The sequence below is a fragment of the Phaethon aethereus genome (genome assembly GCF_964289735.1).
Source record: "Phaethon aethereus genome assembly, chromosome: 15".
Taxonomy (NCBI): Eukaryota; Metazoa; Chordata; class Aves; order Phaethontiformes; family Phaethontidae; genus Phaethon; species Phaethon aethereus.
The window spans coordinates 5432238-5443734 of NC_138591.1; the positions used below are offsets into that span (position 1 = coordinate 5432238).

General features: G+C 44.0%; 1 protein-coding gene across 1 annotated transcript in view; it reads left to right on the plus strand.

The window, feature by feature from the left end:
• Window positions 1-9819, plus strand: part of TTYH3 (tweety family member 3) — a gene marked incomplete at both ends in the record, with an annotated part of 74558 nt that extends 64739 nt beyond the window's left edge. The window contains 3 exons of the mRNA XM_082006817.1: window positions 985-1161; window positions 2092-2167; window positions 9748-9819. Coding sequence (XP_081862943.1) covers window positions 985-1161; window positions 2092-2167; window positions 9748-9819 — 325 coding nt within the window. The remainder of the gene's footprint in view (window positions 1-984; window positions 1162-2091; window positions 2168-9747) is intronic.
• Window positions 9820-11497: the final 1678 nt, after the last annotated feature.

Consider the following 11497-nt stretch of genomic DNA (forward strand, 5'->3'; position numbering starts at 1 on the left):
ACTGAAGGATTCCCTCCTGCATTCCCCCGAGGACCATTTCTTCCTCTGCCTCCCTCTGGGAGCTGGAGGATGTCATACATACAGCCTGTAAGAGACTCTGCAGGCTGTAATTCCCTGAATAAATCTTCAGTGCCACCTTGTGGTACAGAAGTGGCAGGTGATGTTTGGGATGCCCTAGTGATGTCCATGCTGTCTCCCCCAGCAACAGGGCTTCCTGTAGAACCTTGTAGTAGCTTTGTCAAGCGTCGCTAAGATGTATTTCAACTCTTGGTGCTTCATCCCATAACTAAGGAGATAAAATAGTGCATATTATATAGGAGGGGACGAGAGAATACTACGGAAAGGGGGGAAGGAATCAGCTGGCAAACAGCTCAGCTCTGCAGTAAAATTGATTTAAAATCCTGGCATTCTTGAGAGAATAAAGCCTTTAAACACAAATGTTGCAACTTAGTCTCTGTAAAGACTTCTGAGATTTTGCTAGAAGCTGAAGCAGATCCTTTGTAACCAGAGTGGGAGTTCAGAGAAGTCTACAGAGACTTATCCTTAAAAGCTCTTTGCACTTGGCTACAAGAAATGGAAGGATACAGATTGCAGTTTTGAAGGATGCTTTCTGTGAGGTACATGGCACTACATCCCCATTGCCTCTCTATGCTTTTTGTTTTTTTAAATGCTGTGTATTTCAGGATGCGTGTCTACCCTTTGGTTGTATGACTGGGCAGTTGCAGAACTGTGCTGTCTGCCAAGCCCTGAGAGGAGACTGTAGGGGATCACGCAGTGTAAAAGTCCAGATGGTATCTGTGGGAGGTCTGAGTCACTGTGGTGTAGGCTGTGTTTGACACAGCCACCCTAAGGCATCCCAAATGGGTATAAATGTGGAGGTGTGGAATATGGTTGGGAGGTTCCTAGGATTACCATGGTTTCCTGCAAACCCCACATGTGGGGTAATTGTAAGGTTCTAGGAGGAACTTTTTCTCCTTCTTGCAGAAGCTCAGATGATGATGGGGAGGAAGAATCAGCTGCTCAAGGGAGTAGACAAACACACGATAATCTTTACAGAGTGCACATGCCCAGCCTCTATAGCTGTGGGAGTAGTTATGGCAGTGAGACCAGCATTCCAGCAGCAGCACACACAGTCAGCAATGCTCCCGTCACAGAGTACATGTGAGTATCCCAACAAGAAGGCTGCATTGTGGCTTGTCCAGATTGCTTCGCTCTATTTCTGTTGTCACCAAGTGCTGCGGGGCTGGCACTTTTGACCAAGCAGTAGGAGTGATAAGGGATTGTATCGAAAGTGTAAAAAGCCATGTTTTCTGATTGGCATCTAGTGGAAGAATGGAATAGGTTAAATATGCTGCAGTAGAAAAAGTTGTATGAGACAGCATGATCCAAAAATGAACAGCTTTGTCCTGCAGGATTTAGAAATCTGCCTAGAGAAAAGAAGTTAGAAAGTGTTGTCCAGGCTCCTTATTACACAATGATTCTGATCCCCAGAAGACTTGATTCTTCAGAAGGAGCAGTTTTGACAGAAGATTTTAAGTCTCCTGAGAGCCAAGACAAAACCTGCAGGCTCTGTCCTTCCACAATATTTGCAGTCAGCTCTGACATCTGTTGCAGACCGGAACTACCTAGTCCAGGTGGGATCTTCAGAGCCTTCTCCAGAAGTGCCTAGCTCTGATCACACTTGGATTACCTTCAGGGCCCATCTTTTTGGGACTGGCACATCAATTTGTTCTTCCAGTTAGACTTTGCCCTCATTTTATCTCCCTTTCTAAAGCTTGGCAGTTCTAACACTGCAGGGAGGCAGATTTTCACACGGACCTATTTTTAAATCACTTGACATGATTCAGTGTGGGCCCTTCTGAGTGAGAGTGTAAAGATTGTACCTAATCTAAGGAAAATAATGCTAGTTTTGTGCCCTTGTCTGAAAAAGGGGGATCCACCTGGCCTGTAAGAAAAGCTTTGAGGGAGACTGACCTGATAGTGCAGGTAGTTCTGGTGGTACATATACACTGTCCCATCTCGCTGTCAGAGAGCGTCCCCAGAGAAGCATGACACGTACACCCTGTTACCATATGTGTCTTCCTTTCCTAGGAGCCAGAATGCAAATTTCCAGAACCCCCGTTGTGAGAATACCCCGCTCATTGGCCGGGAGTCCCCACCTCCCTCAGTAAGTCTCTCTTTACTGCTCCTTTCTGCTTCAGCAACTTTGGGGAATACACGTTTACCACTCCTGTATACTCTCAAGGGAGCTGACTCTGTGGCCAAACACAGGATCTGGCCCATAAATGGCAGCGATTTGAATAGACAAGCCATGTCTCACCTGCCATGGGGAATAAAACCCTGCTATGTTACTTTGGACATTGCACATAAAAAGAATAAAACTCAATCTACTAACACTGGTGATCCTATGGGCCCAGTCCTGCCACCACTAAGTGCATGAGTATCTTGGTGGGTGACTTCAGCAGGATGATTCACTTGCATGCAGGGTACTTGCTATCTGTGGCATTGGTTCCTCAAGTTTAAAAAGAAACTTGTTAAAACAGTAAATTCAGAGTTATCGCTGAACCTCTCTCCTTAATCTGCCCTAAAGGGATGGTAGGATGAAACCTGTATTATTTTTTGTTGAGATTTTTTTTTTAAAGTCTTTCTTTCACAACTGTTTTACTTTCTTTAGAATCTATTTTTTGTATTTAATTTCCTATGGAGGAAAAAACTTTCATGGAAGGTTTTGGTATTTGGAGTGGCCTGAATAGCCATTTCTGTATGCTGGATGAAACATGGGCTTGCCTTCATGTATGTGTAAGAACTAGATGAATCTTGCCCTCCTTCACTGGATCATGTAAGCCTTACTTACACCAGAACTTGGAGAACATGCCATCACAGTGCTCACTAACTTCATGGTGTGATTACAGAGGATAAGTATAGTAGCATGCTTAACAATCAACCAGTCTTCAGGTATAGGTAAACATACTCCGTGGTGCATGGTTCAAATTCGTGGGAAGGGGAGGAAGAGGAGGTTGGAGGATGAAGGAATAAGAACTGTGGTGGAGAGACATCACATTCATGTTTTCACTTCAAAATGACCAGTTCGTCTTGCTGTGGAGAAAGTGGAAAAGTAGAGGGTTGATCCTTGTCTCTGTACTTGGCCAGACCTCTTTCAGCCTTCACAAAGAGTTTTTCCTGATCCCTGGTGGTACTCTGATCACACGCTCCGGTAGCATTACCTGCTGTCAGCAACAAGATGGTCCTCAGGAGAAGAGCTGACGTGTTGCACACCAGCACAGTGTGGCAAATGCTTTGCCGCTGGCGTTTCCTATTGAAGGAAGGGCACTGTCCCTTTGGTACTGCCAAGGCACATGGTCATTCAGTGTTAGACCAGGGTCCTGCTTCCCCTTCCCCCACAGCTCTTCTGCTTCAGAGAAAGCACACTCCTTTCTGCAGGGGCTTTAGTTATGCAAGAAGTTCCCCAGTTCTTCAGTAGCTGTTTGTGTTAATACCCTGCAGGGGTATCCGAGTCCGGTGCCTTAGGCTGGTTTCTGAGAGTAGACAAAGATGAGGTTTTTTTTTTTTTTTTTACTTGGCAGCCATCAATATGGGCTGTAGGGAAGCACAGGAGCTGGGGGAGGAGGAGAGTGCATCGTTGCTTATATAGACAAGGGGAGATTCTCCCTAGACAAGGCAAGGAACAGGCTGTAGGATAGATGTGTTTTCTGGAGGATCATACTGATAGTAGATGAGCAGTGGAGAGAAGAAAAATACTATCTACTTGCATATTGGTAGGCAGCAGGGAAGGGGGCTTTCTGGGATTTTTGTATTTGTGGCTCTCCATAGCAGGTGGCTGAGACCGTACTAAAGGAGAAGAACTTGCAACTTTTCATAGCAAATAATCTGTGGGAGAAGAGAGATGAAAAGGGAATACCAATGCACGTGTCCTTGCCTCTTTTGGGGAGGAAGGAGGCAGGGATAACCACCCAAACAGGCTATGTCCAGTGGGTGGACAGAGTAGATATACTCCATTTAGCTTTCTGTGGAAAAAAATGGTGAAAACTAAGATGTGATGATCCTGCTGCATTGTTTGTCCGTTACTTTTCCTGGCTTTTTGTTTGTTTGTTTTTTTCCCTTCTCTCATTCCTTCTGTTTTCTCCTTCTTGCCACAGGGCTATTCCCTTAGGGTTGTAGAGCCCACCTTGTCGCTGACACACACCACAGCGTTTCACTTGCTTGCACTGTGTTTTTCATGCACGTTGAGGCTGCACTCTCTTTTTCTCTCTCTCTCTTGCATCGTCACAGTTGTATTTGGCTGCCATGGACAGTAGCAGCCATATGAGCTGGCAGCTTAAGCCCTCGGACAGTGCACGGACATACTGGTAACAGCGCCCGCAAAATGGAACAGGTACTGGAAAAAAGGTCCTTCTTGCTCAACCTCTTCTCCAATCCCAACCACTCCCTTCATCCCTGCACTGTTTATCCCAGGCCAGTGCCTTTTATTTCTTCACGTTCCTTCCCTCTGCACCTCCCACCCCATTCCCTCCTGCCAAGGGTTAAAATTAAAATCAGTTTTGCTCTGATGCAGACTCAAGGAGCAGTATGAACATTGCAAAGGTTTCTGGTGCACATTGTGAGGGTTATGCCTCAAAGGTTAACTCACAGCAGCTTCAATTCTGAGTCCACACTTGAGAACAGCTTGAACACCTAGTACTGAGTGCTGCTCAAATGTAGAACTAACCTTGCCCTTCAAATGCAGAATAGAAGTTCTCTCATTACAATAAGCCCTTTTCTAGAAGTAATGAGAACCAATCTGGCAGCTTTCAATTGGGACTGGTTGTCTTAATTCAGCCTCTTGGCTTCCCTTGAGACCTGCTGCTTTTTTATTTGTCTTGACTGGTCATAGCAGCATGTGCCGAAAACCACCAATACCTATTTGGCACATGCTTTAAGCTCCTCAGTAGGATTTTTAATTTGTCCAAAGATCCTAGCTGGTGATGGTGGCCTGTCCTGAAGAGTTATGTCATTACCTGTTAAATCTGTGTGCAGCTTCTCCTTTTATCCTTGTATTTAAAGTCAGGAAGGAGCAAGTTTAAAAAAAAAAAAAAGAAAAATTTCCCTAAAGGTCCAGGCATAAGCACTAAGATCTATTTCATTCTGTTTCAAAATCTTTTATTGTTTTCTTTGTTCTGTGTGTGTCAAAATCATCCCATCCATGCCCCACAGGCTCTGTGAGCAGGGCCCTCCTAGTACCATTTCACGGTCTAAATTCCTAATGGGCTGTAGTTGCTGATGTCCTCCAAGATAGCCAGCGTTTATTCCTTTGCAGTGGTCCATGACAATGCCATGTGCGTACAGAAAGAGTAGGTGGTCTGCATTAGGCCTTGTAGTTTTTATCTTGGTTGAGTATAGGGTATAATTAGAGCTCTCAGGCTCATCATACTCATCTGGTGTTGAAGGACAGTGTGGCTTGAAGGAGCACAGAGTAAGTGGAAGGGATTGGTTCCAGTTGGAAAAGAGGGTCAGTTGCTTTTGACTCAGGCAGTCAATGACCCATATCTTACATTATGTTCCCAGAAATATATGTCCATAAAGCTGCTGTTCCTCCTTTTCTGCTGTTGGGACTTTTGTCAGCCTTGCATTGGATTCCTTTCCATCATGTTGCTGCTTGGTCTGCGTTCTTGCTGCCTCTTGCCATTTGTCTGCCTGCCTTGTGACATGCTGGGAAGGGTGCTGTCTGAACTGGGTGTCTTGGTGCCCTCTGCCATGGTGCATGAATGCAAACAAACTTGTATTGAAGCATGGTGCTAGCACCCTTGAAAGGCTCACAACTTTCTTCAGTCTTAAGTCTTGCAAAGATTGCTCTTGGGTGTGGTGGTTTTTCTGCTTTTTGGTTCCTGCAGGTGGTATTGTAGTGATGCTAGATGGGTCTATAAAATATTGCTTGGTGGGGAAGGAATTCTGGTGTCTTCATTCTGGACTTGATGTCTCCTCTGGGCTGAAACATGACCTGATCTCAGTCTGCCCTGTCTTCTGTTTACCTAGGGTTACACCCCAAGTTTAATGTGGCTGTCTGCAGGGTGAAGAAAAAGGCATTGCATTCTTTCCAAGACTTTAAAAACAAACAAAACAAACAGAAGCTCTGTTCTTTTGACTTAGAAAACTTATATTGCTTTGAATTCATAAACCCACTGGCTGGAATTGCCTGTTTCCCTGCATCTTGTACGTCCTGTACATAATGATACTGAACCTTGTGTGTTTACTGTGCTCTAGCTACTTGAGAGAACTTGAGTCCAGGAGCTTTGGTCTCTATTGGATTTACCTCAGTAGCTCTGGCAGGAAATCAAAGTCAGGGTAGCTGAAGAGAGATACGTGTAGGGGTTTTAACCACAAATAGTAAATGGTTTATACTTGGGAGTCGTGGTTTCACATGGTAAGTGATCTTCCAGCATAGCTCAGTTAGCTGTGAAGTACTCATGTTCTGCACAATTCACAGGAGTTGGTAGAATTTATGGTCTTTAAAATGAACTGATTATTCTAATATTTTTTTTTGCAATCAGTGATTCCTTTGTACACAGGCTATGTGTGTTAAGCACCTAACCTATGTGCTGGCAAACCATACCTATGAAAGTTTATACCCTCAACAAGGCTGAATGTGAAGGAGAGACTTTTTTTTTTTGAGAAATGCAAAAATAAACTTGTGTGCAATCAGCTGTGTTTGTTCTAGCTGACTGGTAAGTGACTAAGAGGAGTGCTGTGTTGAATAGCACAAGCCACCAGGAAATACGATAACAAGAAGTCTTTTAGGTACTCTCTTTAGGGTAGCTGACAGTGTGGTGAAGGTATGGGTTGAAACTTGTCCTCCGTGCTGTTTTTGAAAGGGTAAACAAGGGTGTATAGGCACGTGGGTACTTCCAGCGAGAGTACTGGAAGAATGACTGCATTGTGCATGTTCTTTAACCTTCTGTGAAAGCTCCTCTTTAAAGGAAACTAAATGCAACTGTATGCCTGCACTCTGTCCAGGTTACCTCAGAGTAGAGTCCAAGACCTCCTTAGCCCTGAATTGTGCTCAGTCTGTAAGTCTCTAGAATTACTTTTTAAAGGAGCTAAAGAGTTAATTGTTTTAACTATGGATAATATAGTTTGGTTTCACAATCACGTGACTGGCAAGCTTCTGCTGATACATCTTCATCTGCTGACCTGTCCAGATGTTGGGATCTCTGTATTCCACAGCATCTTTCCTCTGCTTCCCAGTAGAGGATGCACTGAGGGACATGAATGAGGGACTGCTGTCAACAGCATGTGGAGCAAAGCATTCGTACGTGGAATGCAGCGACTGAGGATCCAGTGCACGCTGATAGAGCTGTGCGGGTTGTGAGGGGTACACAGTGAAGTGTTAGCTCTCTTCTTCCAGCTTTCAATCATACTTACCGTGGTCATTAAAAATACACTTTAACAGAAGGAGTAACTTTCAAACTGTAATGGGAAAAGGTACAAAGGCACAGAAATCCCGAGTTAAGGAGAGAACATCAGCCCTAACTCTGACTACTCTGAGTCTTGATTTGTTCCATGTGGTGGATTGCAGGTAGGTCTGAATGTAAAATTCCCTCTGCTTGACTGTCCAAATCTCATGTTCCTGATTACTTTTAGTGACACTTAAATGACTGTGGGGTGTCTTCTTGGTGGAAGAGGAATTGAATTCTTCTTGACTTCTCTCTCCATGATGGGTGTACTTTGTACATCCTTGAAATGCAGTTTGTGGCCCCTCTTGATTTTAATGCTCTAAAGAAAGTTGATGTTGCATGTTGTGTGCTGAAGCTGTATGAATTGTCCAAGAAGATGCACAATAACCTTCTGTGATCTGAGACTTTTTTCTAAATACTTCTTACAAAACCTTAGCACCTGGAAGTTCTCTGCTCATACTCATTTCCTATAATGTGTCACATATAGAATACAAATGGAAAATGAGTAATCAAATGCCTTTTTCCTTTCTAAGACCTTCTTGGCATGATGTTTGGCTGGTAATTTCAGCATTGCACTACCTGAAACATGCCCTACTTGCTCTATGAGAAAGTTCTTTAACTTCTAAGCCTCTCTGAGCCCAGTGGGTCAGTCTTATATGTTTTACTAATGCCCAAAACTTTATTTCTGAAACAGTAATCACATTTAATAAGGTGTATAGAACATAGTCCTTAAACTGGCTCAGCTTGGTATTTTCTACCTTTTTCCTTCTCAATGGCAAAAAAAAAAAAAGCTTAAAAAGAGGACAGATGTACCCTTTGTCTTCTAAATATAGATGCCAGTTCTGGGGCAGAGTTTTATATTAAGATCCATTTTCTGCAGAAAGTTTTCCAATTATGGAAGACACTAAAAGATGAGTGTGCAAATAAGCCACAGGTGTCTTCATCTTGTGCTGATGTGGTCAGCTCTGCCAGAGGAGCAGTTTCTCTCTTCTATTGTGCAGAGGTTCAGCCCAGGTCAGTCTTTGAAGGAAAAACCAATAAAATACTGTTAATTCTCTGAAAACAGCTTTGGATAGCTGAGCTTTTGAGAGCCTAAAGATGCCTCATAATGTTCTTTCCCAGTGGGCAAGATAAATCATACCTCCTGGTGAGGAACTGCCTTTCAGTTGTCTCTTTGCCAGCTTAACCGGCTATTTTATGTGGTTCGGTTTTAAATGTGATAAAAAGTCAGTATGCTGAAGAGCACTCTTGGGAAGTAAGATGTGGGTATTATAGAATTATTCAAGCTCCAACTGGTATAAAAAGAGGAATAAAATGACTGTCCTCGTTGCTTCGTTGTTAGTATCATGGTAGCAGAATCCCAGAAGCATTAATGTGATCATGATGAAGGCATTGAACACATTGGCATTAAGAGGCAAAGTCTTTTGTTCTTACTGCTTGGTATTATTTACATGCTTTTCAGCTCATTATTCAAAGCTGAATGACATATGTTACCTCAGTAGCTTATGTGAGCTGTTAGGATTACCTTGCTTAGAATAAAAAAAGAAAATAAGAAAAAACAACTGCCCCCAAACCAAAACGACCTGTCATCTTTCTGACTTTCTTTTCTCACCCCCAAGCTGGAGTCTTGTCTACTACTGCGGAGTATGCAGGTTGGATCCCAAGCCACAGTGGATTGTTACCCATCTGATAACTGCCAGCTAATATCTTCCTTGATGGCAGCCTGTTTCCAGCCTGGCAGGGCCTGTTCTTTCTTTGGCATGAATTGTGCAGAGATTCATTCTTCCACACTTCTCTTTCAACCTGCCCATCTGTGATGCGTGCAGTCTTCTGATGCCCTCATTGCTGTAAAATGCAATGAAAAAATGCAGTGCACACCTATTTTCTTTTCAACCTCTTTTTCTGGCATGGTTGAAAGCAATAACATGACTAAGAGGATGAAGGTTTGAGTTGGGTTTTTACATCTGCATCATTTCCCTCTCTTCTCTCAAGCAAAGTATGGCATATTTTGATGCAATGAGTATTGGATTTTCTCCTCTGTAGAGGGCTTGGATAAATCGTTAGCCCATCTGCACTGACCTGGCCAGTATCCTTGCAGCAGGCTGACTGTGTTACTCAGAGTGGACTGTGCAGTGACCTGTGAACTTTCCTTGTCAGACTGAGCCAGCAGCTCCTCAATATGCTTGCTGTAAATACAGACCAGCTGGGAGGTGGTCATAATCTGTGATTCTGTGTTTACATTGGTCATTCTGACTTACTTTTCTGTTTGTTTTGGTTTTTTTGTCTTGTCTTCCTCCAGTACACCTCCAGCATGAGAGCCAAATACCTCGCCACCAACCAACCTCGTCCAGATGCTGGCAGTGTGCATTAAAATGAAAAAGCAAAAGCAAAAATACAAAACCCACATGTGCAGTCAGACTAAACAATGTGCCAACTGCTGTGCCCCTGTGCTGTCCTCGTAGAACAATCCTGCTGTTCTGCCCAAAATCCAGTGCAGCTCCTTCTGTTTCTCCAGTCCAGACCACCCCTCCAACCTGGTACCTGCCCACTGGAGTGGAAGCCCCTTTTGAATTTAAGCCTTCACCTTGCTGTACCTGATGAGTGAGAGAGCAAGCATATGCATGCAAGCAGCTGAGAGCACCCAGGCCAGAAACTGGGTCCACCTGCCTGGGGACCAACTTGTTAGAGTAGCCTATCAGAAAAAGTTAGTGAATATCTTCTACCCCTTTTTTCTGTCTTGTTCCCCAGAGGGACTTGGTGAAAGATGGTGGTAGATCTTCACTTCTGCAGTGGGATTAGCAGTCTATCAGACGCTGAAGAAGCAGAGGCTCAGTGCCTATGACTAGTGTACAGCGAGGGAATGCTGAGTCAATGCGCAATACAGCATTTCGGTGGGAGCCCAGTGCCCTGTGTGAGGGAGGAGGGAAGCTCCTGCCTCATGGTGTCACTGCATATCCACTGTAATTTGGGAGCCTGGGGCTCTTCTGGAGCAAACCACTCCACTACCCTAGTTAACTTCTAAAAAAAAAAAAGCCATTAAGAAAATGCCTTTTTCTTTGCCACTATATCTAGCAAGTGAATTCTTGAGGAGGAGCAGGGGGTCCCAGCATCAGCCAACTATCCTGACCATTGCTCTGAACCTGACCTCTCTTCTCCATCAGGGAAGCCCAGGTACTAGCAGATGGGTGCTGCCTTTACGAGGCCGACAAACAGATCAAACAGGAGCCAGCCACCCACTTGGTGCCAAATTTTTCCAAGAAAAGACTTATAAGACTATGGGGGGTATTTTTGCACTAAAGAGTTTCAGCTCTCTGATGCTAGATCTGATGGGACAGTCAGCTTGCAAAAGCAAGAGACTGGAAGCACCAATGGATTTATAGCAATTGCAAGCTCTCCCTGCAGGAGTGACTTATGAACTCTGCTGGACTTTTTTTTTTTTAATAATTGTAATTTACAGCACAGGGTTGCTGTACTGGCATTGAAAGAGGTTTTTGGAGCCTCAGTCCTAACAAGCTCACAAGATTGACAGTGTATCTTCTTCCCTGTTTCAGAGTCAGAAAAACCCAAATGACATCTGGACAACATTGTGACTGTCAGAACAGGCTTTTATTTGATTCTGTTTTATTTCATTTTGTTTTTCAAGGCACATTGCTAACCACTATCTGACCATATTAAGGCACATGTAAGGCATTTTTCTAGACATGAGGCAGAACAAGGCTTGCAAAGGGGCAGCTGGGTGCCTGCAGAGGGCAACATCCTCCATTGGTGCTGTACTTTCCACTGAAGAGCAGTGCTCTGAAGGGCACTGACAGCTTCCTACTGGAAGAGGAGACTGCCTCTTGGGAGGTACTGTCCAGTACTGCCCTTTCAGTAGGGTAACTATGATGTTCCTTTTTGTCTTTTTACCTCTGAGCAGGGGCATCTTAGTGTAGCTGCTGAGCATTCTATTAAATAACTGGCAGAGAAAATAAAGTGGGAAATGTGTCTCAAACTGGAGTTGAGGCATTGGCAGGGGCAGTTAGTCTTCGCCTCAGTGATGTTCAGACTTG